The 25,745-nt window shown below is 43.6% G+C and overlaps 1 protein-coding gene across 1 annotated transcript in view; it reads right to left on the reverse strand.

Annotated features, from left to right (window-relative positions):
* The window catches only part of PLK4 (polo like kinase 4), a gene marked incomplete in the record, with an annotated part of 949,915 nt that overhangs the window by 187,224 nt on the left and 736,946 nt on the right, over nucleotides 1-25,745 (reverse strand). Inside the window, 1 exon segment of the mRNA XM_044061753.1 lies at nucleotides 9,655-9,751. Within this exon segment, the coding sequence (XP_043917688.1) occupies nucleotides 9,655-9,751 (97 nt within the window).

The following is a 25,745-nucleotide window of genomic DNA, read 5'->3' on the forward strand; positions in this document are numbered from 1 at the left end:
ATTTTCCATGTTATTTTTCTTAGGTCACAATTAAAATCACTCACTACTACAATGTTCACATTACGAACAAAAACTGTTATTACTTCAAACATTTTCAGTCTCTCCCCTTTGCCCCCACAGATGTGTATGCACACACCACCATCACCCATACTGGTTTCTCACATAACCACATAACCTCATATCACAGATCACCATCACTCTAGGAATCCCAACTATTAACATCCATTATTTTAATGTTTTCATATTTTTTAAATAATATTGCAATTTCCGAGAATGTGCCCTTACCAAAACTCCACATTTCCCCATAGTCTTAGCAGTAGCTCTTTTTGTTCTATGTAGAAAAATTGTAAGTCTTCTAAATGTACTGTAGCTACACCTACACTCCAACATTCATGTGTTAATAATCATCTCATTTCACTTAAATACCATTCACAGCCGCTACTTTTACCTTTGCTTTTTTTTTTTGCATCTTTCACATTCACAGCCATTACATTTATATTAGCTCTTTATTTGTATTTTTTGCTATCTGCGACTCCACTTTCCTTTTTCTTACCTTATTCCCAATAGCTATGTCTTCTTCCTCTTCGATCACACCTTCTTCTCACTGACTATACTGTAATGCAGTACACTTATTCATTGTTTCTAAATGAAATTCCCCTCTCTCTTCCCCCAGCTTAGCAATATTTTCATTTTCTGTAACTTCATTTTGCAATAAGACATTACATTGTCCATATTCATCACATTACTTTGAACATATACACTTGCATCTTCAGTTTGTACATCGCTAATTAGAGCAATTTCAGTATTTACTGTGTCTTCATTAGTATCAACATTTACTTCATTTTACAATAATGGTCAGTAAAACTATAAATAGTCCTCTTCATTACATTCCACGAACACTGCCTGGAAGAAATCTTATATTCTGCCACTTCACAAAGGAGGCAACATCACCAAACTTTCCAACTAGAGGACCACAGCCATACTTTCACACTTGTCCAAAATCCTGGAGAAACGTATCCCACACACAACTTCTTGAGCATATCCTTGACAATAATCTATTCTCTCCTATCCAGCACGGCTTCAGACCACACCGAAGCACTACTGTTGCATTACTCAAATTTACAGACACAATCAATCAAAAATTCAATACAAGTTACACTGTTACACTATACTAAGACTTGTGAAAAGCCTTTGACACAGCTTTCCATAACAAGCTACTCTTTCAGCTAGCATCCCTTTGGTCTCGCCCATCCCAACCTCTTCCTTGTTCCAAAGCTACCTGCCAGTCAGATCCCAAGCTGTTAAATGGCAATCATGCTACTCCATTTTCCCATTAGTTTCTGTTGGTGTCCCATAGTATCAATACTTGTGCCCTTCTTTTTCAATATATTTATCAACAATTTGTACATGGTAGTTAAAATGCCAACCTAATCTAATCTATCAGTGACAACTTTTGTATAATCAGCTCATAATCCTACTCAGCTTCAACAACTCACTCAGGACTCCAGCTCCATCGAAACTTGGGTGGGCAAATTTAACCTTATCCTGAATCCAAAGAAGACAAAAATATTTCTTTACACCCCTAAGTCCACTACTGACTGCAAAACAAAAGTACAGTTGTGTACACTTACCATAAATGTAGCTGCTCGAGTGTATTCACTGTTGCAGTCATCACATTTGGGTTATCTGCCTGCAGGTAGCTCTCAGTCGGCCTGAATACCAGAGTCTTGGGATTTCTGCGTCGGATGCTGCCACTTCTTCCATGACGTCAGGGGTATAAAACATGCAGCTGATGCCATTACATCAGTTTTTCTTGCCCCAGATGTCAGGAGCCCCCAAAACAGGAAGCAATTACATGGTGTGGAACACTCCAAAAAGTAAATGCCAATGTAAGATATGGCCAAACAGAAAGGACAGGTAGAACTATAGAGAAGTTAGGGGGCTGGAAGAAGGGTAACCAGGACTGCAACAGTGAATACTCTCGAACATCTACAAGTGTACACAACTGATTTGGGTTGATTCCCAAAGCTGAGGATGGGTGGAGGCAGTCAAGAAGCATTAGGGCTGGCAAGCAGGCCCTGTAAGACTGCTGTGGCAAATCCAGCTCTGGATTTAGAAAAGATAGCTAAGTGGCAATGCTCAGTGAAGGTGTGTACAGAGCTCCAGGTTGCAGCTTCCAGGATGCCCCTGGTAAGGACTCCCCTGAGAAATGCTGTTGATGTAGCCCTAGTGGAATGTGTTCTGATCCCCTGTGGGGTAGGTTTCCCATGGTATTTGTAGCAAAAATGGATGCAGTGTGCTATCCATTTAGAAATGGTTTGCTTTGAAATGGTCTTGCCCTCTGCCTGTAGCAAAGCTGACTAGCAGCTGGTCAGATTTTCTGAAAGGTTTAGTCCTGTCCAGATACAACCTAAGCTGCCTGTGCACGTTCAGGGAGTGCAGGATCCTTTCCCCTTTATTCTGAGGATTAGGGAAAAGGAATGGCAAATGAATGGATTGGTTTAAAGCCACACTAGATACCACCTTGGGCATAAATGATGGGTTAGTCCTGAGGGAAACCCTGTTTGCATGGAAGATAATGAAGGGTTCCACAGCCATAACGGCCTGCAATTCAGACACTCTTCTTGCTGAAGTGATGGCTAGAAGTAAAGCTGTTTTCCAGGAGAGGAATTTTAACTCTGCTGTAGCAGCAGGTTCAAAGGGTGGAAGCGTAAGCTTTTCCAATACAAAGTTAAGGTCCCAGGCTGGAGTGGGAGCTCTCCTGGGGGGGGGGGGGGGGGGCTTAAATTTTTGGCTCCTCTCAGAAACTGTTTGAACAGAGAATGAGAGAAGAGGGGTGGGCTCAGTATTACAATGAGCCGAGATGGCAGAGGCAAGAATCTTAATTGAAGAGATGGATAGGCCTTTATGAAGCATTTCTGTTAAGTAATCTAGTATATGAGATAAGATGGGCACAGTTGTGCCCATTCCCTGAGACTGGCTCCAAGAACAGTATCTTTTCCACTTTTCTGAATAGGATTTTCTAGTACTAGGCCTCCTTGCCTCAAGGATGACATCCAGCACCTGTTTACTGAGAGTTGCTTTTGATGAGTTCAGGGGATGAGCCAGGCTGCTAGGTTCAGGGTTTGTAGCTGAGGATGCAAAATCTGGTCCTCCTGCTGGGACAGCAGGGAAGGGATCTGAGGCAGGTGCCATGGTGGCACTACTGTCAGACTGCGCAATAGTGGGTACCAGTGCTGGTGTGGCCAGTCTGGTGCAATCAGGACTGTCTTTGGCTTGTCCTGTTTGATCTTTAGTAGAACCTTCGAGAGGAGGGGCAGAGGGGGAAGGCATAGACTGAGAGGTTTTCCCATGCAAAGGACAGGGCATCCAGTTTCCATGCCCGGCTGTGGGGAGTTCTAATGCAGTATTTGCTCAATCGATAGTTCTAAGGGGAAGCAAAGAGGTCCACCTCTGGTTCCCCCCATCTGCGGATCAGAAGCTTGAATGATTTGGGTTCCAGTTTTCACTTGTGTGGGTCCATTAGATTTCTGCTCAAGTTGTCTGCCAGTGAATTTAGTTTACCTGGCAGGAATTGAGCTTGCAGGTGCACTTGATTGCTTAAGGCTGTGTTCCACAGAGCCATGGATAACCTGCAGAGTGGGTGGGAATGGGTTCTCCCCTGCTTGTTAATGTACCACACAACTGTGGTGTTTTGTCTTTATCAATAGTTGTCCTGGAAGAATAAGGCTTTTGAAGAGCATTCTGTACAGCTAACATTTCTTTTTGATTGATATGTAGATGCATTTGCTTTGGGCTCCATTTGCCTTGAATGCACTGTCCTGCCATGTGAGTCCCCCATGCATAGTCTGATGTGTCTGTTGTTAGGGTTTGGGCGGCAGTGGGTTGAGTGAAAGGGAGTCCCTTGTTGTGGTAGCAGGCCTCTGCCCACCAAAGGAACTCTGTCCTTAGGCAAGGAGTGATAGGAATCATTGTTTCCAGATCCTGAGAATGTTGACACCAGAGACTTTTTAAGTACCATTGAAGTTTCCTCATATGCAGTCTTGCATATGGAATTAGTAGAATGCAAGAGGCCATGAACCCTAGGGTTTGCAGTATTTTTCTTGCAGATAGCTGGGTTTTGGTGGCCAGTAGATTGAAGTAGTTTGTCAAATAAATTTGTTTTCCTGGAGTGAGGAATGCCATCTGGGAAGTTGTGCTCAAGCCTGCTCCCAGGAATACAATCTCTTGGCTGGGTACCAGATGTGATTTATTTTCGTTGATGGTGTACCCCAGTGAAGTTAGAAGTCTCTTTACAAATGTCAGGTGCTGGAGTAGCAATTCCTGACTGTTCGCCTGAATCAAGCAATCGTCCAAGTATGGGTAAATTTGAATTTTTCTCTGCCTGCAATATGCAATGGCTGGAGCTAAGCATTTTGTGAATACCCTGGGCGCAGTAGATAAGCCAAAGGGAAGTGCAGAGACCTGATAGTGCATAGATCCTGCTCTGAAACGTAGATATTTCCTGCAAGATTCCCATATGGGGATGTGCAGATAAGCTTCTTTTAAGTCTAGGGTGGCTAGCCAGGAGTCCTTGGCTAGCATAGGAAGCAGCTGTTGGAGAGTAAGCATTTTGAATCTTGGAACCACCAGGAAGGTGTTGAGAATAGACAGATACAGGATAGGCGCTAAGAGTTTTCTTTTCTGGGTACCAGAAACAGTCTGGAGTAAAAAACTTGTCCCCTTTGCTCTGCTGGGACAGGTTGAATAGCCTTGACACTAAGAAGAGAAAGTACTTCCTTTTGGGCCTCTACCCACTGGTTTGGGGGGAGGTCTGGCCATCTGCTTGGGGCTGGCAGTGAGTGGAAGTAGAATCTGTATCCCTTGGATACAAAGTTCAAGACCCATCTGTCCTGGGTAATGTACTCCCAGTTTTGTGCATGCAGGGCTAGTTTTCCTCCTAAGAGTGCAAGTACTTGAGCAAGGCTTGGAAGAGTTAAGGGCAAGTCATTGTGAAATTTTACCATAAGATGGTGGCTTACTACTCCCTGTTTTAGAGGTGGGAGCACTCCATTGCTTAGATCTGCGCATACCCTGAGACTGGAGTCTTGGTGGTCTGCTGCCCCTGGGTTTGGACTAATAAGGTCTGGGAGGCACTGGAAAAGACCAGTTTTTAGAAGGCCAATGCCTACTGACTCTAGCTGGCTGCACCTGTAGGAAATCTTTAACAGTTTGCATAGATTTAGCTTTTCCCTCCTTCTTTTTGAGGACTACTTCTGCTTTAGTGCCAAACAGATGTTCTTGGTTTAATGGAGCATCTAATAGTTTTGCTTTGACATGATCTGGCAAGATTTGTTCCTTAAGCCAAGCATGCCTTCTAAGAACAGACCCAATGACAGCAGCCCTGCAAGATGCTTCTACGGCATCAAAACCACATTGCAAACTATGTTTTCCAACTTGGTTAGCAGAATGCATTAACTCTTGTAAATCTTTATGTTCAGCACAATCAGGGATCAACATCATTTTCTGTTTAATTAGCTCCATAATATGTTGCTGATACTTTAACATATGAAACTGGCAATTTAAAACTCTGATGGCCAGAGTAGCAGAGGTGTACACCTTCTTACCCCATCTGTCTAAAGCCCCAGAATCCCTGTCCGAAAGGGTAGGGTTTTTGGTGGGTGCAGCCTTTAGGCCCCTGGGAAATGGTCTCTGGATCCACAGCAGGATTCTTAAAGAGAAATTTGGGGGAGTCAAGTACTCCATAGTACCCATCAGGTTTCCTGGGAGCTGGAGTCAAAGTATCAGGGGTAAGGCTGGATTCCATGAAGACATCATCTACAATTTCCAGAACAGGAGGGATAGCTAGAGGCCTGTGCTGAGGCAAGTTTAAAAATTCCCAGAGTCTCTTTTTTGACTGTGGGTAGTCCTGGCACTCCCAGAAGAAATGCTCTATAAGGGTATGCAGGGTTTCACCAAAAGAAAAATCTTCTGGCGGGGAAGCAGAGGGAATGGAATGCATCAGAATCCTCATAGGTAGATAATCAGAACGGTCAGAGTCATCGGACTCATGATCAGAAGAATCAGAAGGAAAATCAGTTCTTGGTCTTTTTGAGGGGAAGGATGGCTTCCCCTAATTAAAGAACAAGGTCTTCAGCCATTCTAAGCTGTTTCTGGCATGTAGGCCTGAGAATGCCCTTTGGTAGTCGATTTCTTACGCGTAGTGTGAACTGTGGGCCTGAGAAATTCAGTATTTTTGGTTTGAAACAAAGTCGTCTGTTTAATATGAAAATCGGAAGGCCTGAATACACCCTCAAAAGCCGGTGCCTGCACAGCGGCTCCGGACCCATCCAAGGTAGAGATATTCACAGGTTTCATAGTCAAAAAAGCATCTTGCGGCACACCAGACTCAGAATGGGTCTCAGTAGAGGTCTGTGAATCTGTAGAAGCGGGTATCAGGGGCTGCAAAAGCACCTCACTGAGTACCGGCGGACTGGCGACTAGCTTAACGGAAGCGTCGTCGGCAGTTTTGGACCTATGCGGTCTGTCTCTGTCTTTATCCTTATGTTATTTCTGAAGATCGGTAGTCAAATGGCTTATCAAAGCCATTTCAGAATATGGAGAACGAGAGTGAAAGAATTTAGCGCAAAAATAGCCAGACAACGAATAGTTCAGGAGTTGAACAAGGCACAAAACCGACAGCGAGGAATGTCATTGTCTAGGCCTAAACAGGTGACACAGTAAGAATGAAAATCTCTGTGAGGTATTTGCTTTCCACAGGCAAGACGGTTATTAATTTTTTCTGACATCGGTTATAGCAAGAAAAAAGGACCCCCAAGGGGGTACTTCTCTTTTACAAGACTTCAGGTCTGAAACTCGAAAAACGAAAATTTCAGGAGGCGGCTGACCAGCACTTGTGAACTGCTTCTGCTTTGGACTCTGCACGGCAAGAAAAGCTGATGTAATGGCGTAGGCTGCATGTTTTATACCAAACGACCTGACATCATGGAAGAAGCAACAGCATCCGACACAGAAGTCCCAAGACTCTGGTATTCAGGTCGACTGAGCAGGCAGATAACCCAAATGTGATGACTGCAACAGTGAAACACGAAGAACATCTTCAAAATCACATCATAACAACGCAATAGTTGTAGTAGTCTCCAACAATTGCTGTGTGTCACTACTGATGATGCATTTCAAGTTATCCAAAAAAAAAATACCAAGAGCAGGGTCACTTGTACAGAGCTACACACAGTCTTGGTGAAGGTAGCAGACAGCTCTTGCCTCGTCCTATCTTCCTAACACACTTCTATTTGCCAGACCAATTTTCACTAACCTCCAAACCACAAAGAAGAGAAAGTTTGAGAAGTGCTACAATAAAATAGCAAAATTTGCACCACATAAAGCTTACACCTCTCGTCACCGTATTGCTCTTAAGCACCTCAACAGGCTTGAACTACCCCCACCACCTCGCTCTCTCAATAAGTAGCACATGGTGCAGTGCATCACCATAAAAGGTACCCTTCCTTGGGCTCTATGCTACAAAGGTACACCCTCCCAATCAGCAACTCCGCTCTTGTAATAAACATCTCATGGTTCAGAATTCCAACAACATAACTAGAGATGCTGTGTATTCCAACCATATCTCCAAATCCTGCAGCTCCATTCTATCCCATTAGGCTCAATGAAAACTCACATATCTTCAAATCTAAACTAAAACAACACCTCCTTAACTTGTACTATGCCTCTGTTGCACTCCTTGCAAAAAAAATCTCTAGCTAGCATTAACCCTAACTATAGCCATGAGCTTCTGTAATATACCTCATAGTGTCTTTAAAACAATTTTACCTCTTGCATGAGAAAACTAAATCAACTACTATTAGCCCTTGACCTTCTTCCATGTTTATCATATATCTATATCTCTTCTACACACTCTTTAAACCTACCAACTAGCAGTACCATCTTTGTAAGCACTCCAATCAAAATTCAGCTGAAGCCAGCTCAGTACCAAAACCGTGGCATTGCTTAAACATTTCTACAACAGAATATTCGACATATGTATATTATATATGTGCTCATGAGCCTTTTTGTATTAAACTTATCTTACTAATATCAACAAATATGTATTACTATTATGTATGCATATATAATGTCTTAATATTTATATAGAATAAAATAATGTGATAACAGAATATATTGTCCTTTAACTCTATGCATATGGTGCTTTACTCACTGGGTCTCACCTGAAAAAGAGCCTGGTATCCAGTTGGACTTTCCCGGTAAACAAACTAAATAAATTCACTTGACAGTCCTTTATAGAATGTCCATATTTCCCACACTAGGGCCACCCATTTTTGATGTAATCCTGTATCAAATGACTTCTCTCTCCAAAGGAAAAAATATATAATATAGGGTTGCCCCTAAAATTTACTTGTTCCTTTCTAACCATTCAACATAACCACACTTTTTTGGGAAACCCAAACTACCCAAGCTCCACTTCACACTTTTTAATGTCATATACATTACAGCAAAAAATATAAATAATTACAATAAATAATTTCCAGTTCTTCCAAACTGTACTGCTACATTTCTTCCGGACCGTAAATTTAAATTATTAAACATAACATATCTTTCTGCTAAACAAAATGTTTCATGAATCTCCTCAGAGAAAGATTCCATTGCCTAAACGGATTAAAGCTCTTACTGTCATTCACAGTACATCCTAAGCATCTAATTATAGCGTTCCAGGTAATACCTTTCCACACTACTAATCATTTTTTCTGTATGTAATTCACGACATGTCTCTGTCATACCTCCCTGACTCGTTGTAGCTACTGAAGCATACTCTTTTTAACTTCCTATAATCCAATACTTCTCTGACTTCCCATTTGACCAACAGTTGATATTTACTTTAAATGCAAAGAAGCTCCAGCTAATATTTCATGCAAGACTTTTACAGTTTCACACTCATCCTCACCTTGTGACTGTACATCACAGCATACCATCACATCAGTCTATGAAACCACTGACTTCACTAAGGTGGAGTCAAGCAATCCACCTTCTGCAATTATAATTTCTGCAGTTTTTTTTTTCGGCGTTTTCATTCTCTATAACAGCATAACTTTCCAAACTGCAGTCACTGCTGGCATCTGCCATCTTCAAATTACCACTCTTCTAAAAGCAATACACTAGAACCATCTAAAGAAAAAAGTAGGAGAATTCCATGGTGCCCTAGCCAAACTTCCCCTTGTTAGAATGAACAGCGCCTCAAGACTCCCCTGAAAATTGGCAATGGACTATTGGGATTAACCCGATTTAAAATAAATAAATAAATAAATAAAACTGTGCATGTCAATCCATGCATCGAACGTGGGAACCTTTCATTGATGTGCATCAAAAATTAAGGCTTGCGTAATCAATGTGTAACATTGGGATGCAACATCATGTTGAATCATTGTTGGTGGAGAGGATTAACACACTAACAAGACCCATTAAGAAGATTCCTAAATGGGAGATACAGTGGTTCCACAAAACTGCAATGCTAGAGTACAGAATAAACTGGTATTAGCAACTGAGCTGAGATGAGTTCAACAGATACTCTGTATAAAATGACTTGATACGAAACATCTGGTAGTAACAGTAAGTACTGGAGATACAGGATTATGCACACCTTACCTTACTCTCAGATGGCTGATCCATATCCAGACCTTTTTTTACTGCAGCAGTACAAACTTCAGTTGATGCCTTTGAAAACGCACTGCTAGGTGGTCTCCTATGAGAATGAAAACACTTATCATTTGACATACTAATCTAACGTATGGCCAGCATAATCTGATGGAAATATGGAAAACAATGATCTATAACTACTTAGTTATGTATCCGCTGCATTAGTAGGCATAAAAAGTGTAACAGAGAAAAGTGCAAGTAGCAACCAATAAAAATCTGATCCTCCATTGAGACTCGTTTGCCTTGCAACAAAGACTGCAACAAAGTATTTATGTTAGATTAAACAATGTCTTTATAAGCAAACCACGGTCTAAAGGAGGAAATATCTTGTGCTTCCACAGTAACTACTGCTAGTGGATGTGAATGTCAGCTCCATCCTCAACTATAAAGCAAGGTAAAGGATATCTCTTATGTCATTTTTATGGAGGAATTTGAACTGGCCATTGTGCGTGTGTCCCTGTTAGAAAAGAACGTGGTGTGCATTCTCTTGACAATATTTTTATCAGTAATTCATTATGTATGTGAATTAGCAGCAAAACTCCATCAAAGTGAGTACTTAGTTTGGAGCTCCTAGGAGTACCTTTTTATATCTGGTTTTATAACAGGACTTCAGTTACATTTTTAATACTGAAATACTGTTTGAGTTGCACTGTATACAATTTGAAGACAACACAAAATATAAGTAACAATAAAATTTCACACCAATTGTACGGACAACAAAAAAATCAAGAAAGATTGCCTGGTGATTCAGATGCCTATTAGCTAATCCAATACATGAAGGTTAGCATGTTGTGGTTAAAGACACACGGAGGAAAATAATGAAGGCAATACAGAGAGATCCTGAGTTCACACCCAGGTACTTAAAACACATCTCTACAAAAACGTGTTTCATTTACTTATGTGACAACATACTGTGAATATTAAACAGAACCACATGTGTGACTTTCTGAAAGGAGGAGGCTTAAAAAGACAAAATAATCTGACTAAATGCTGAATGAAAAAATTGCTATGCTTACAAAAAAATCACAGCTCATGAATATGATGTAACACACTACTATTTTAACTGCTATACAAATTAAGCTTTATAATGCATTTATATACAACATTTAAGAAATGAAGCAAAATTCCATTTATAAAGATATGCATTTTATATTTCATTATAGTACAATACTTTTTTCAGATACGTACACTATGGCATTTACAAAAATATTACGAGAAATTAAAAACAACCATTTTCACATGAAACATGAAGAAAAGTGCTACAGTAATCCAGTTTAGATAAGAAAAGTTAAGATACTAGTTTGTCCAGTGAGGACTACTGACGTACTAAGTTTCAAGCTTTTACTCTTCCTTGTATAATTGTAGCTTGCTATATACCTCTCAATCTCTTAGATAAAGAGATCTGGGCAAAGCCATAAATAATGGGGGACAAAAGCCCCAAAACAGGATACTTTTTAAATACTACTCCTACAAACTTAGAAAATTGAGAGAACAGGTTTCCCATTAGCATGAATTTTCTGAAGATAGGAAGGGTATGAAATCAAACTGAAGGGTCAGTCATTTTCTGACTTCAACCTTCAATGATTTGCCAGAAAACTTTTAGTTATGTACTTACCATAACTTTAGATGTTTGGGATCCATCTCGCCTACATTCTGTACTGATGGGTTCGGAGCCGATCCTCGGTTCCGACTCGGCACACTATGCTATAGAGCGAAGCCTCTTATTGCCTGAGCTATTCTATATCCCAGATGCACCACCACTACTTCCCCAGATCTTGTTTGTCCGCACTCATGCACACACACATAACTGTTTATATAACATTGCCAGATGTTTCAAGATGAAACAATAGTACTCGGACCGTCCGGTCTCTTCTGATCTCCAAGGCATGGGGAAGGAGGGTGGGTTATTAGGAATGTAGGCGAGATGGATCCCAAACATCTAAAGTTATGGTAAGTACATAACTAAAAGATGTTATGTGATCCTATCTCGCCTACATTCTGTACTGATGGGACAGCGTCCCTAGCACCTGATTCCTGGGTGGCTCACTGGAAAACACTCCTGAGATCTGTGAAACCAAATGAAGCTCGCCCCCGAGATGCCACATCCAATTTGTAATGGGAAATGAAGGTGTGCGGAGAAGACCACGTAGCCGCAGCACAAATGTCGCTAATGGCAAGCTTAGAATGGAATGCTATTGAAGTAGCCATAGCTCTTGTAGAGTGAGCTTTGACAGAGGTTGTAAGCTCTTTATTAGAAGAGGAATACGCCTGACTAATACAGTCCCTGATCCACTTGGCAATAGTGACCTTTGTGACGGCTTTGCCCAATTTATTGTCCGAAAAGGACACAAACAATTGATCTGTTTTCTGTGTTTGTTGGGTCCTATCTAAATAAAATCGCAATTGTCTGTGAACATCCAATGCGTGGAAGATGTATTCTGCTTTGTTTGAGTACTTTGGGAAGAAAACTGGCAGTTCTAATGACTGTTGCAGGCAAAAACTGAACGAACTTTAGGGACAAAGGATGGGTTAGGCCTGAGGGATACTCTATCTTTGTGAAAAAACAGGTACGGTGGTTTGACAGATAGAGCTTGAAGCTCTGAAACCCTTCTGGCTGAAGTAATCGCGACCAGAAAGGCAGTTTTCCAAGAAAGAAATTTCAAATCACAGGTTGCTGCCGGTTCGAAGGGGGAGGAGGTTAAGGCACGTAATACCGCATTGAGATCCCACGGAGGAGCAGGATGAGAAATCGGAGGTCGTAAAAGCGCAGCACCTTTTATGAAGGTTTTACACAATCTGTTGCTCATCAAAGGTGGGTTTATAGATTCATGAAAATTGGAAATAGCTGCCAATTGGACCTTGATGGTAGACACTGAAGAACCTTGATTGAATAGGGAAGTTAGAAATTTCAGGACTTCTGACACCGGGACAGTGATGGGATCTAGACCCCGGAGTTGAGCCCAAATAGCAAATCTCTTCCATTTGCTAGTATACAATTTCTAGTGGCAGACTTGTGGGCCGATGATAAGATACATATGACTTCGGGTCTAAAGTATGATTTCTGACTATAGTCGGAAGAGGAGGAGCCAAGCTGTTAACTTCAAAGAGTGAAGGGACCGATGGAGTTGTCCCGACTGATGAATTAATAGGTCCGGGATCTGATCCAGGAACCATGGACTGTCCAGGGCATACTTCCGAAGATAGGGAAACCATACCTGACGAGGCCAGTAAGGGGCAACTAGAATCATTTTGCTCCCTGAGTGAGTCGCCTTTTGGATCACTCTGGGAAGGAGGGGAACCGGAGGGAAGGCGTAAAGCAAGCCGGTGGGCCAAGGATGGGCTAGGGCGTCCATGGGAATCTCCCCCGGAGCTGGAGTGAGAGAGAAGAATTTTCTGCACTTCGCGTTCAGCGGGGTTGCGAAAAGGTCGCAACAAGGAGTTCCCCATCTGCTGAAGATCTGAGTTGCCACTGCATCGTTCAGAGACCACTCGTGAGGAGAGAGAATAGTTCTGCTTAGTCTGTCGGCTATCACGTTGGATTTCCCAGGGATATGATTCGCTACCAGAAAACGTCTGGTCGCCACTGCCCATTCCCAAACTCTCATGGCCTCTCCGCAAAGGGGGTAGGATCTGGTCCCTCCCTGTTTGTTCAGATACCAGACTACTGACATGTTGTCGGACTGAATGGCGATAACGCCCTGAGGGAGGTAATCGTGGAGGGCTTGTAGAAATAGAAGCACCGCCCTCATTTCTAGAATGTTGATGTGAAGGAGACTCTCGTCGGGATGCCAATTGCCTTGGACTGACCTGCCCAGGTAATGCCACCCCCCCCCCCCCGTCTGGGAGGCATCCGTCGTCAATGTGGCCGTAGGAGGAGGTGGAACAAAGGGTCGTCCCTGATCCAGATTAGAGGACACCAGCCACCAGTGGAGGTCCCGTTTGCAGGTTTCCGTGATCCGTATGAGGTGACTGAGAGGGAGATCCTGAAAAGACCACTGGGTCGATAGGAGCCACTGGAGAATTCTCATATGCAATCTTGCTAAGGGGACTAGGAGAACAGTGGCCGACATGGAGCCTAATAGCTGCAGGACCATCCTGGCTGGGGCTTTGGATTTGAGAAGCAAGGCTCGGACTTGAGCCTGTATAGTCTGTATCCTTTCTGTAGGAAGATAGACCCGCATTTGGTTTGAGTCTATCTCTACTCAGATGAACCTTATGCGCTGAGATGGCAGCAACACAGACTTTGGCCAATTGAAGGTGATTCCAAGGGAAGTGCCTAGTGATATGGTGGCTGCTAGGTTCTGCAATAGTAGACGCCTGGAGGTGGCAGTCACGAGCCAGTCGTCCAGATACGGAAACACCTGGAATCCTAGACTCCTCAGGTGAGCAGTCACGACCGCCAAACATTTGGTGAACACCCTGGGGTCTGTGGTGAGACCAAAGCGCAGTGCGCAGAACTGAAAATGACTGTCTCCCAGGCTGAAGCGCAAATGTCTCCTGGACGCCTGATCTATCAAGATGTGATAATAGGCGTCCTTGAGATCTATGGAGCACATCCAAACACCTTTCTCCAGCAGTGGGAGAATGGATTGTAAGGTGACCATTCGGAACTTGGACTTCTTGACTGAACGATTTAGGTTGCTGAGATCCAAAATGGGCCTCAAGTCCCCGGTCTTTTTTGGCACTAAAAAGAATCTTGAGTAAGCCCCTAATCCGATCTGGTCTGTGGGGATCGGTTGGATGACTCCTTTTTGAAGCAGCTTTGAGATTTCGAAGGCTGCGATTTCCCGTTGACTGGGTGGCAGGTCCGGGATTTTCCTGGATGGCGGAGGGGGGTGTGAAAAGGGGATGGCATAACCTCCGGCGATGATTCGAAGCACCCATCGGTCCTGAGTGATACCCTCCCAGGCTTTTAGGTGCCTCGAAAAATGACCCCCGACTGGCTCCGGAGCTGCACAGTCGGGCAATCCTTCAGGGATTGTGGAAGGCTGAAGAGCCACGAAAGGACTCACGGTCTCCAGTGTTGCGGGGGCCTCTGCCGCCTCTGGGACGGCGTCTTCCAGAAAAATTTCCCCCTCCTCTGCCTCTAGAAGGGGGATCGTCCTGCTGCGAGGGATAAGACTTCTGTGATTTACGGAACCACATTTTCCCTCCTCTTTTAGCCTTGGGGTAAGGCCGAAAGGGAGTGGAAAACCGTGCCCCTACGGCAGTCAAAGTCTTACCTTCTTGCTCACAGCGGGTCAATGTGTCCTTTACCTTGGGTCCAAACAAAGAGGACCCATCAAAGGGAGCGTCGGCAAAGGAAGACTTAAAGGCTTCCGCAAAATGACACAGGCGGAGCCAGGCTTGCCTCCGTAGAACAACACCCGTACCCGCCGATCTACTCGCCCCCTCGGCTGCATATGAAATGAGCCTCATGGACGAGTTTGATATCGATGACAGAGTAGCCAACTGAGAGCCAACCGTCTGGGCCAGCTGCTCAGGTAGGTTACCCAAGAGGGTATCTGAAAGCTCCTTGATCAGATCCCTCTGAAATCGAGTGAAGTGCGTCAAATAGTTCAGGGACCTTAAAGTAAAGGCCACTGAACTGAGGGTGCACTTCCCGTACCGGTCCATGCTCCTAGACTCCTTATTAGGAGGATGGACAGACGTCGAAGCCTCTGCTACATCTTGTTGGGTAACAGATGCCACCACCAGGGCAGCTACAGCCACACCTTTGGTCAGAAACTCCTTCTCTGGGGGTGCTGATAAGAATTTATTTGGGCGAGCCGGCACCGGTTCCACAGAGTCTGGATGCTGCCACGCCCTTCGACAGATCAAATCTAGGAGCTCGTCGAAGGGCGGAGACACCCAGGAGGCGGAGGGCTGAGCCCCGAAGGCCTTGAGGAACACCGACTCATCAGCGGAAGGGGGTTTGGAATGCCAGCCGCCTCGTTGTTTGAGGGCTTCCAAGATGTCTGCAAAGGAGACATCATCTGAGGACGACTTAGGGGACCCCTCCGCATCATCAAGTTCGGTGTCCAATGTGAGAGACTCATCGGGGGAGTCGACGTGCTTCCTCTTGCACAGTCTTTTCCTTGGGGGTTCCTCCGAAGAAGCTTCAGAGGGACCTCCAGGAGGGAAACCCACTGGGGTGACCTCAGGCTCGGGCTCCGCTGTCTAGCGACAGGGGGACTACAAAAGACCCAGTCTCCGTGTGTAGGGAAGGTGCCGGTGAGACCGTGGAGGTAGCCAAAGAAGATTTGGCCAAAGCACTCCTCATGGCCCTGAAGGCCGGACCGCCAGAGTCCTGGGAAGGTCCAACCCGGGCCACAACAGTAGACGGTACCCCGCAGCCGGACCGAGAGGAAGTCTCAGAACCGAAAACATCGGTCCCGAAGCATCCCCCCCGGGGCCGACCGAGGAGGTCCGTGTACCGAACTCCGACTCGAGAGCCGGGGTTGGAGTAAGGGTCGGAGCCGACCCGAAAACCTCCATCGGCTCCACCAGCACCGTCTCCAACGGTGCCGAGGCTGTTGGAGGAGGAACCAGAACTACAGGGTGGGCCATCGGCTCCGAAGCCGAATGGGCTGGAGCCGAAACTAATTTCTGGAATACAGGAGACTGAAACAGTCTTAGGAGCACCCTGTCAATGTCCGAATCCGACATCTTGGAAGATCGGGAGGAGACTGACCGGGTCCGAACCGACTTCTCCATCGGCTCCGAAGGACTGGGGGACCGGCTCCTAACAGACTCGATCAGTATCGGTGCCGAGGGAGATTCCATAGCAATTTCCCTCGGTGCCGAAGAGGGCTTCGGCGCCGAAGGGGAAGAGTCTGAGCTGGCAACCCTCATCGGCTCCAAAATCAGTGGAGCTGATGAAGGTGACCAGCCTCTCGAAGCCCCAGCCATCGGCTCCGAAACCAGAGGAGTCGATGCTGGAGGCATCGAGGCAGACCGTTCCGCCCTTGGCTCCGAAGTCCGTGGAGCCGATGGAGAAGCCTGCCTAGATTTCTTAGTGGTCGGTTCCGACGGGCTGGTCGGAGCAGACAATTTCTTTTTCTTAGCTGGAGAGGAAGAGGAAGATAAGGCCTCTTCGAAGGAGGGTTTGATCAGCCCTTTTAAGATCAATTTATTCTTCCTCTCTTGGAGGACCCTAGAGGAAAAAGCGTGACACACGCTGCAAGACTCCTGAAGGTGTTTGGCGCCTAAACAGTACATGCATAAGGAGTGATCGTCCGTGAAGGACATTTTGTAGTTGCATCAATTGCATTTCTTAAATCCTGAGGGTCTATGCTCCTTAGACATAATGCCTGTAGACTACTCACTATAACAGAGAAAAACACAATGTATGTAACCCAACACAAAGATTTTCACAATAATAAAAAAACTTTTTTTTTTTTTTTTGTTTTTTTAACGAGAGCGAAAGCCCAAGAAACTTAAACAAATACAAATGCACCAAAAAGAGGGCCAAGAACCCTCTAACTCAAACAGGTACTTGACCTCTCCGAAATAACAAGAAGACTGACTAAAGAACTAGGGGAAGGCCCCTCTAACTTAAACGGAAACCTTTCCCTGTCCAGTCACACAAATTTACCACAAAAAATTCACAAAAACACACTTATACACAACGATAGCTGTTAAAACAGCTTTTGGGTAAAGATTAAAGAATTTCCTGACAGAAAAACTTTCAGAAAAAAAGCACTTAGCTCAGCCAAGTTTGAGACCACGTCCTAGCTTGTAAGCGGCAAACGAGATCTGGGGAAGTAGTGGTGGTGCATCCTGGGATATAGAATAGCTCAGCCAATAAGAGGCTTCGCTCTATAGCATAGCGTGCCGAGTCGGAGCCGAGGATCGGCTCCGAACCCATCAGTACAGAATGTAGGCGAGATAGGATCACATAACATCCACACTTTTACAACAAACAGGCCAACAATATGAGGCAAAAACCTGGCCATTCTGTGAAAATCTGTACAGTTGAGAGGTACTTAAGGAATAAATGTGTTTTGGAAAATGACTTGCACGATATAAATAAACGTCCTCATCTTGTTACAAGGGCCTTGATTTTATGAACTATTGTGCCATTTTTTTAAATTCTACACAATGCCATGCCAGATGTTACTCTGAAATGCTGCACCCTCTTCCTTGCAGAGAAGTGACTTAACTATCATTTTAAGTTTACTTCACCGGAGTGGTGAATTTATTTAAGGATTTTTCTTTCTTCGACACTATAAAGAGCTAGTGAAAGTCAATCTGAAGCCTAATGGGTGGCAGTGACACAATATCAGTACCCCACCTACATATAAGCTAAATAAGTTGTCGTACTCAGTAAATGTGACTGCAATTGCGCACCAAAATACAATACCTTCTAGAATGCAGCCCCAAATCCAAGTATAGCACATCCTCCCACACACAAGGCAATACATCTTTCCGGAAAGCATACCTTTTCAGCGCTGTTGTATACTTTGAAAATGCCTGGATATCTTCCTGCTAGCTACTAAGTTGCATGTAGTCTGTCTTGCAAACATCCCTCACCCTGATGGCTTCAAACACTGTGCTCTATAATTACTCAGTCACTTTGTACCAGGTTCCTATATCTTATGGTTTAAATGTGACTGCTGTGCTGCATGAAGAGGTTTATTCACTGACACAACACAAACAAAAATCCTTTGCAAACTGGGTACATATTGCCCATCAAAAAGAAGCAGTACTTACTTGTAAGAGGGTAATGTCTTTTTATGTACTTAGATATGAAGCCATGAAGGTAAGAGCACACTTAAATTACTACAATAGCTGAAGATGCTTGTTGGAAAACAAAAACAAATGCATGTGAATGCATATATATCTACACACACACACACACACACACACACACACAAGTGAGCTTGGGGTAGTAATCCTATCCTCTCACAGCCCACTATCTAGGTTAGCTAGCAGCATACTTCAGATGGATGTGTGATAATGACAAGACAGCCACCAGCAGTATCCCTATAAACATGATGTCAAGACGACAGTACACCATGACATTACAGTATTTATCCGCACTTAATTAAAAATCCTAGCAGTGTTGGCTTTATTACTTTTATTACACTTTATAATTTGAACTGCCTTCCCTGAGGGCCATGATAATGATCAGAAAATGTTAACTGTTAATGAATGCAGCATCAGATGTTGTAAAGCTTGATGCTTTTTGACACTAGAACACTAAAAGTGCTTCAGGTACTCTCCGGGTAACTGTATTAACTGTATTAACACATATGACTTAATGCAAGTGCTTTCTTGTATTACTATCTGCAGTAAAGCTATTTGTTGACCCTAAGTAAGGTCTAACTGTATATTAATGTGATAAAAGATAAACACTGTACAACCGGAGCTGATTTACTGCTTACAGCTCCACGGAACTGCTGTGTATCACATTCTCTCTAACTGATGTGCATGTTGAATAAGCCTGCTTGTCTGGTGGTTATATGTTTATACCTGACAGAGTCTCACTCTGTATGTATGATTATTTTTAGGCAGCCCCTCTCTAAATAACCTACTAAAGGTTCACCAACCTGAAAGAAGGATTTCTGAAGACAGTGCCCACAAACCATCTACCTGGAGTCCGTTCTACATCTGCTTAAGGTTAATACCTCAAAACTGCATTTAAATTGCATAGTCAGTATCTCACTGCCCTGGGTCTAAAGGCACCTCTAATTTGTCCCTTATAGCAATCTGGCTCCCTCTAAAACACTAAATTAACCTAGCTGCCCTTAGCATTCTATACCTGCACAACCTAAGGTAAATTGAACTCTGCATATTAAAAGGGAAGTCTGACTCCTATCCTGTAACAAATATCCTGTTAGAGTACAACACATTATAAACTCAGTCCATACCTAGATACCATTCCAGTTAAAAATTCAGCTTAAGACCCTAGTATAAAACAGTACTAGATTAAACTATAAAGCATTTATTTATGAAACTTAAGCTGAATTTCTTTATTTTACACTAACTACTTACCATAGCCTAATACTTGAAGTCAGTATTAGCCCTGCTCCGCTCGCCCTCACTGCGTTCGGGCTTGCTTTGCACCCCTCCCTACCCCCAATTTCCACCCACCCCCAGTGTCCACACCTTTATAGGTACTAAACCACACCCCTGTGATTACACCCTATCAGCCTTACCATCCTAATCTCCTCCCCCTACCTTAACACCCTATCAGTTCTAATTATCTTATATCTCCACCCACTTTACTACCTTCTTACTGATCATCTGACCTTTGTCTGTTGAGGCACTAAAGAACAAATATTAGCCACCAAACTCCTCTATTCCATTATGTTATACTACTCTTTATACCCATTCTGCTAGCCTCTTATGTACTCACTATGTATGAAAACCAACAGCTTACTGAGTACCAATTCCCTGCAAGCCACACCACACCCCTAGCTGTAGAATATCCCACCATTACCTACACTACAAACTATGGGTATAACCCCACATCATTTTCACTACTGCAACATAACCCCCGGCACATTAGCACTAAATCCAAACAATACTACAAATTGTTAAACTCCTAAGGTTCATTACTGAATATCGACTGAGCCTTGCACTCAGTGGTGATATACACCCCAACCCAGGCCCATCAACCCCTAATATATATACCCCTACTACCTGTAACCTAAACTACAAAAATATAAACAGATCAACTAACTCTCTCCTGGTATGTCATCTTAACATCAGGAGCATTAACAATAAGATACAAGATCTGCATGCCCTCCTAGCTGTCTACTCCCCAGAGATTATCTGTTTATCTGAGACCTGGTTAAAACCCTCCACTGCTGACAAGGAAGGGTTACCACCTGGGTATAATATACACAGGCTGGATCGTGCTTCCATGAAAGGGGAGGGAGTAGGTGTACTCTATAAATCTGAGCTGAACGTAACCACAGAAGTTATTCAACCACCTCAGATTAATAACTCTGAAATATTAGCCACCAAATTGCAACTCAACAAAAATAAAAGCATCAACATCATCTGTATGTATATTCCCCCACGTAATAATGTAACCACACTTGAAGACACTCTTCACTGGCTATCAGGTAATTATCCAGAAGAAACCCTAATTCTAGGAGACTTCAATATTGACTGGGATTCTTGTTCCACAGAATCCCCACCTACCCACATCAACCTGCATGAATTTACTCAAACCATAAACACCCCTACCCAACTAGGTAAATCCAACCAAAAAGAAAGTATTCTCAACTGGATATTTGTTAACAGTAACCCTCAAATATACACTGCTGGTACCCTCCCTGATGAGCTAAGTGACCACCTCCTCACTTACATAGTTAAGCATAAAGCCATTAGTCCGCAACAACCCTTACTCAGAAAGGTAATAAGCAAAAAAGACCTTGACCCTGACAAGTTCCAATTAGAACTGAGCTCCTGTAACTGGTCTATGCTCAAGCGCCTCCCCTTAGAGGAGGCAGTTACCTATTTTAACAATAAATTTCTTGAAATCCTTGATCTACATGCACCTGCCCGCTTAAAGCGAACAAAAGGAAAAACTGCACCATGGCTCTCTAAAGAGTCTAGACTAAAAATTACCAGTAGAAATAAACTCTGGACAACATGGCGCAGCACTAAAGACCCCCTTGACCATGTTAAATACCGGCATGCTAGGAAAGAAACTAAAAGATTAATCTTACAGGACAAAAAACAATACTACTGTAAATTACAGACAGCTAACCAGAACAAACCTCAGAATTTCTGGGCTGGGCTGAACAATCTACTTCATCCTGGAAAAACATCTATACCTACCCCTGCTGCCACCACTGACAAACCCCCAGAGGAGGTTGCAGATAGTTTTAACCATTTCTTTTCCGAAAATATTCAAGCCCTAGCCATCCAGTTACCTCCCAGCAACCCTGGCCCTGACATTACCACCACTAAAAATCAACTCTCATTTAACTTCAAACCAGTGTCTACATCACTTATCCGTAAATTGATCAAAAAATTAAAACCCACCACGCTCTCTGCTGAGTACCTGCAAATAGCAGCAGATGCCATTGCCTATCCAATCTCCATTTTAATCAACCGCACCATATCAGAAACTAACATACCATATGGAAAACATCCTATGTAATCCCACTACATAAAGGAGGTCCCTCAACTGAATATTCCAATTACAGACCCATAGCAATACTCTCTCCTCTAGCAAAAATCATGGAAAAATGTATACACAAACAAATCATGAATCACCTAATCCAAAATCACCTCTTAGCTGATACCCAGCATGATTTTCGTCCACACCATAGCACAACTTCAGCCCTAATGACCTTTACCAATACCATAAACAATAACCGTAACAATAATCTCACATCCTCCGCCTTCTTCTTGGATCTTTCTAAGGCATTCGATATGGTCAATCATCACCTTCTGATTCGTACCCTGCAAACTTTCTATCTAGACTGTAAAGCCCTTTGTTGGTTCACATCCTATCTTAATAGGAGTTAGCAGGGTGTTCTCTGGCAGAACAAGCTCTCTAAACTACTACCAAACACCCTTGGAGTACCTCAAGGTTCCATATTAGGACTCCTACTGTTTTCCATATTTATTAATGACCTGCCGACAATCATACCAAACGTCAGCTGTATCCAATATACTGATGACTCCATACCGATATGCTCAGCTACATCTTCCACAGACTTGAGGGCTGCTACCGAGTTTACCTTCTATACCATAGAAAACTGGCTCTCCAAGCGCCAGCCTTTACTTAATCCCCCAAAACAAAACAAAACAAAATGCTCTTCTTCTCACCAACCCAAAAGTCTGCTCCCTTCTCCTTTACCATAAATGCAAAAGATGGGACAGTTATCTCCCCCAACCCCCATACCAAACTACTGGGCGTCATTATTGACAACTTAAAATTTGACCTACATGTGAGTCTTACAATCAAAAACATCAATAAAAAACTTGGGTCACTCTATAGAATTAAGACCTTCCTTACCCCACCAGCTAAGATGGCCATTGCTCGCTCCCACCTTCTTTCTACACTTTTATATGCCTCCCCCCTTCTCTGCAACCTAAACAAATCTGAACTCAATAGACTCTCAACCTATTATAATCACATTGCCAGGTTCGCCACAGGCCTGCCATTTAGAACCCACCACTGCATCAACCTCAGACAGCTTGGGTGGCTGGAAATTCCCAATCTAATCCAATATAATCTGCTAATATTGGCTAACAAAATCCTCTATAAACCATATAATACACCAGCCCTCAAACATATTATCCTCCCCCATAACAATCCAAGGCTACTCCGATCCTCGAATAAACTACAAATTCAGACGGTTAAAATTAAAAATGCAGCTGGGAATGCCCTCCTCGCAAACTCAGCAGGTAGAGCCTGGAACATACATCCAGCAGATATTACTCTGCTCTCCTCCCTAGGCCAATTTAAAGCTAAAATCAAACAACATCTGGCATTAAACTGGCTATGCCACTGTAACAAGCCTGGCTAAATGCTCTTTATGATGATGATTTATCCATTAACTAGCCACTGTTAATTCCTCCTGACTACAAGCAGGGGTAACTGTTATCCTGTAAACCTGTACTTTCATGTTTACCTTTGTATCTGTTTGAACTATTATATCTGTAACTATGGCTTGTCAGTCATTTAATGTAATTGCATTCATTGGAGCTTATCTCCCCGGGCCTCCGCTGAAAATGGACGTCGATCCAGTCGGACTATCCCGGTCAACAAGTGTAAAATAAATTTTCTAGCTACGTTAATGCTTCCTGTAGGGCAGTACGTAAGGACAGTACATTTACAATGAATGTAAGGGCACAGAAAAAGTACAGTTTTGTACCTACCATAAATGTAGATGTCCGAGAGACATGCAACTGCAGTCATAACATGTGGGTTGTCCTGCCTCAGGCAGCCCTCGGTCGGCCGGATTCCAAAGTCTGGGTCCGACGTCGGCTGATGTCGCATTTCTCTCTGACGTCAGAGCGGCTGGAGTATATAAGCATCAGCTGACGCCATTTTCTTCAGTGTTTCTTGCCCCAGATGCCAGGTGCCCTCCAAGGAAGGCTGTAATCAAATTGGAAGACAAAAACAGGATTCCAAACAAATACATGAGCAATAAAACAAATACACCATAACAGATATCCCCAGCTAAGAGAGAGGGGGATAGGAGTGGACCCTAAGCATAGAGGGGTATGGAGGGAGGGAACCGACTGCAGTTGCATGTCTCTCGGACATCTACATTTATGGTAGGTACAAAACTGTACTATGTTCTTCAAGAATGCAACTGCAGTCATAACATGTGGGTAGAATACCATAGCTTAGCTGGGGGAGGAGGTATGCTATAGGAGAGTGATGGTGTGGCAATCAAACCCTGCAGGACTGCCGAAGCAAAGCCTGCTCTGGATCTGGAATATAGGGGGAGATTGTAGTGTTTTGAGAATGTATGCACGGAGCTCCATGTAGCAGCTTCTAGAATGTCCTTTGTAGGCACCCCTCTTAAAAATGCTGTAGAGGTGGCTGTAGCTCTGGTGGAATGTGGTCTGACATAGGCTGGAACAGTCTTTCCATGAAAGGAATAACAGAATCTGATGCAATGTCCAATCCATTTAGAAATAGTCTGTTTTGAAATTGCTTTTCCTTGGACTGCAGGGGCGTAAGCTACAAAAAGCTGTTCAGACTTCCTACTTGCCTTGGTTCTGTCCAATAGTATCGAAGTTGTCTATGAATGTCCAAGGTATGTAAAAGCCTTTCCCCCCTTATTCTCAGGATTGGGGAAAAAGGCAGGCAGATGAATGGCTTGATTTAGAGAAACCCTAGATACCACCTTTGGCATAAAGGTAGGGTTGGTCCTTAATGAAACCCTGTCTCTGTGGAAAATAATAAAGGGTGGTATTGCCATTAGGGCCTGTAGTTCCGAAACCCTTCTTGCTGAGGTAATTGCCAACAGGAAAGCTGTTTTCCATGATAGAAATTGCAAGTCAACTGATGCTGCTGGCTCAAAGGAGGTAGAGTCAGTTTTTGAGACAAAATTGAGGTCCCAGGCTGGCACTGGGGCCTTTCTTGGTGGCTTAATGTTCTTGATTCCCCTGAGGAATTGTCTTAGTAAGGTGAGAAAAACAGGAGGATCAGTGTTGTATCTAGCTGAAATGGCAGATGCATGTATTTTTATTGATGAATATGAGAGGCCACTCTGTAACATATCTGCCAAATATTCCAAGATAAGTGGGATGTTCAGTAATGATGCATCATGCCCTTTGCTGGTATTCCAATTGCTGAATCTTTTCCACTTGGCTAAGTAGACCTTTCTGGTGGACGGTCTTCGAGCCTCTGTTAGTATCCGCTGAACTTCCTTAGAGAGGTAAGTTGAATTTATTTATGGGATCTCCCAGGCTGTTAGCTGCAGAGTCTGAAGGTTTGGATGCAGTGTTCCGAAATTGTGCTGAGTCAAAAGTAGAGGCCACTGAGGGACGGCCCACCTCCTGGTGTGACATATGCTCCGTAGTAGTGGGTACCAGTGTTGTCTTGGCCAGTCCGGAGCTATTATGATTCCCTTGGGCTTCTCTGCTTTGATCTTTAGTAATACTGAGGTCATCAGTGGCAGAGGTGGGAATGCATAGATTGCTAGGGAGCTCCAGTTGAATGAAAGAGCATCTATTTTCCAAGCCTTTGGATAGTATGTCCTTGTGCAAAATTTTGGTAGTAGATGATTGAGGTGAGAGGCAAATAGGTCCACTTCTGGCTTGCCCCATGTCAAGTGAGTTGTCTGAAAGCCGGATGCAACCTCCACTCATGTGGATCTGTGAAATTCCTGCTTAGGCTGTCCGCCAACACATTGTCTTTTCCTGGAACAAACTGTGATTGTAACTGGATGTTTAGACTCGGTGATTTCTCCCAAAGCTGCATTGTCAGTCTGCAAAGGGATAAGAGTGCGTGCCCCCCTGCTTGTTTATGTACCACATCACAGTGGTGTTGTCTGTCCGTATCATTAAGTGACCTTGCTGGAGTTGGTTTTGAAAAGCCTCGATAGCATGCATTACTGCCAGCATTTCCT

Source organism: Protopterus annectens, chromosome 2.part0, assembly GCF_019279795.1.
Source record: "Protopterus annectens isolate FY-2018-M chromosome 2.part0, PAN1.0, whole genome shotgun sequence".
NCBI lineage: Eukaryota > Metazoa > Chordata > Ceratodontiformes > Protopteridae > Protopterus > Protopterus annectens.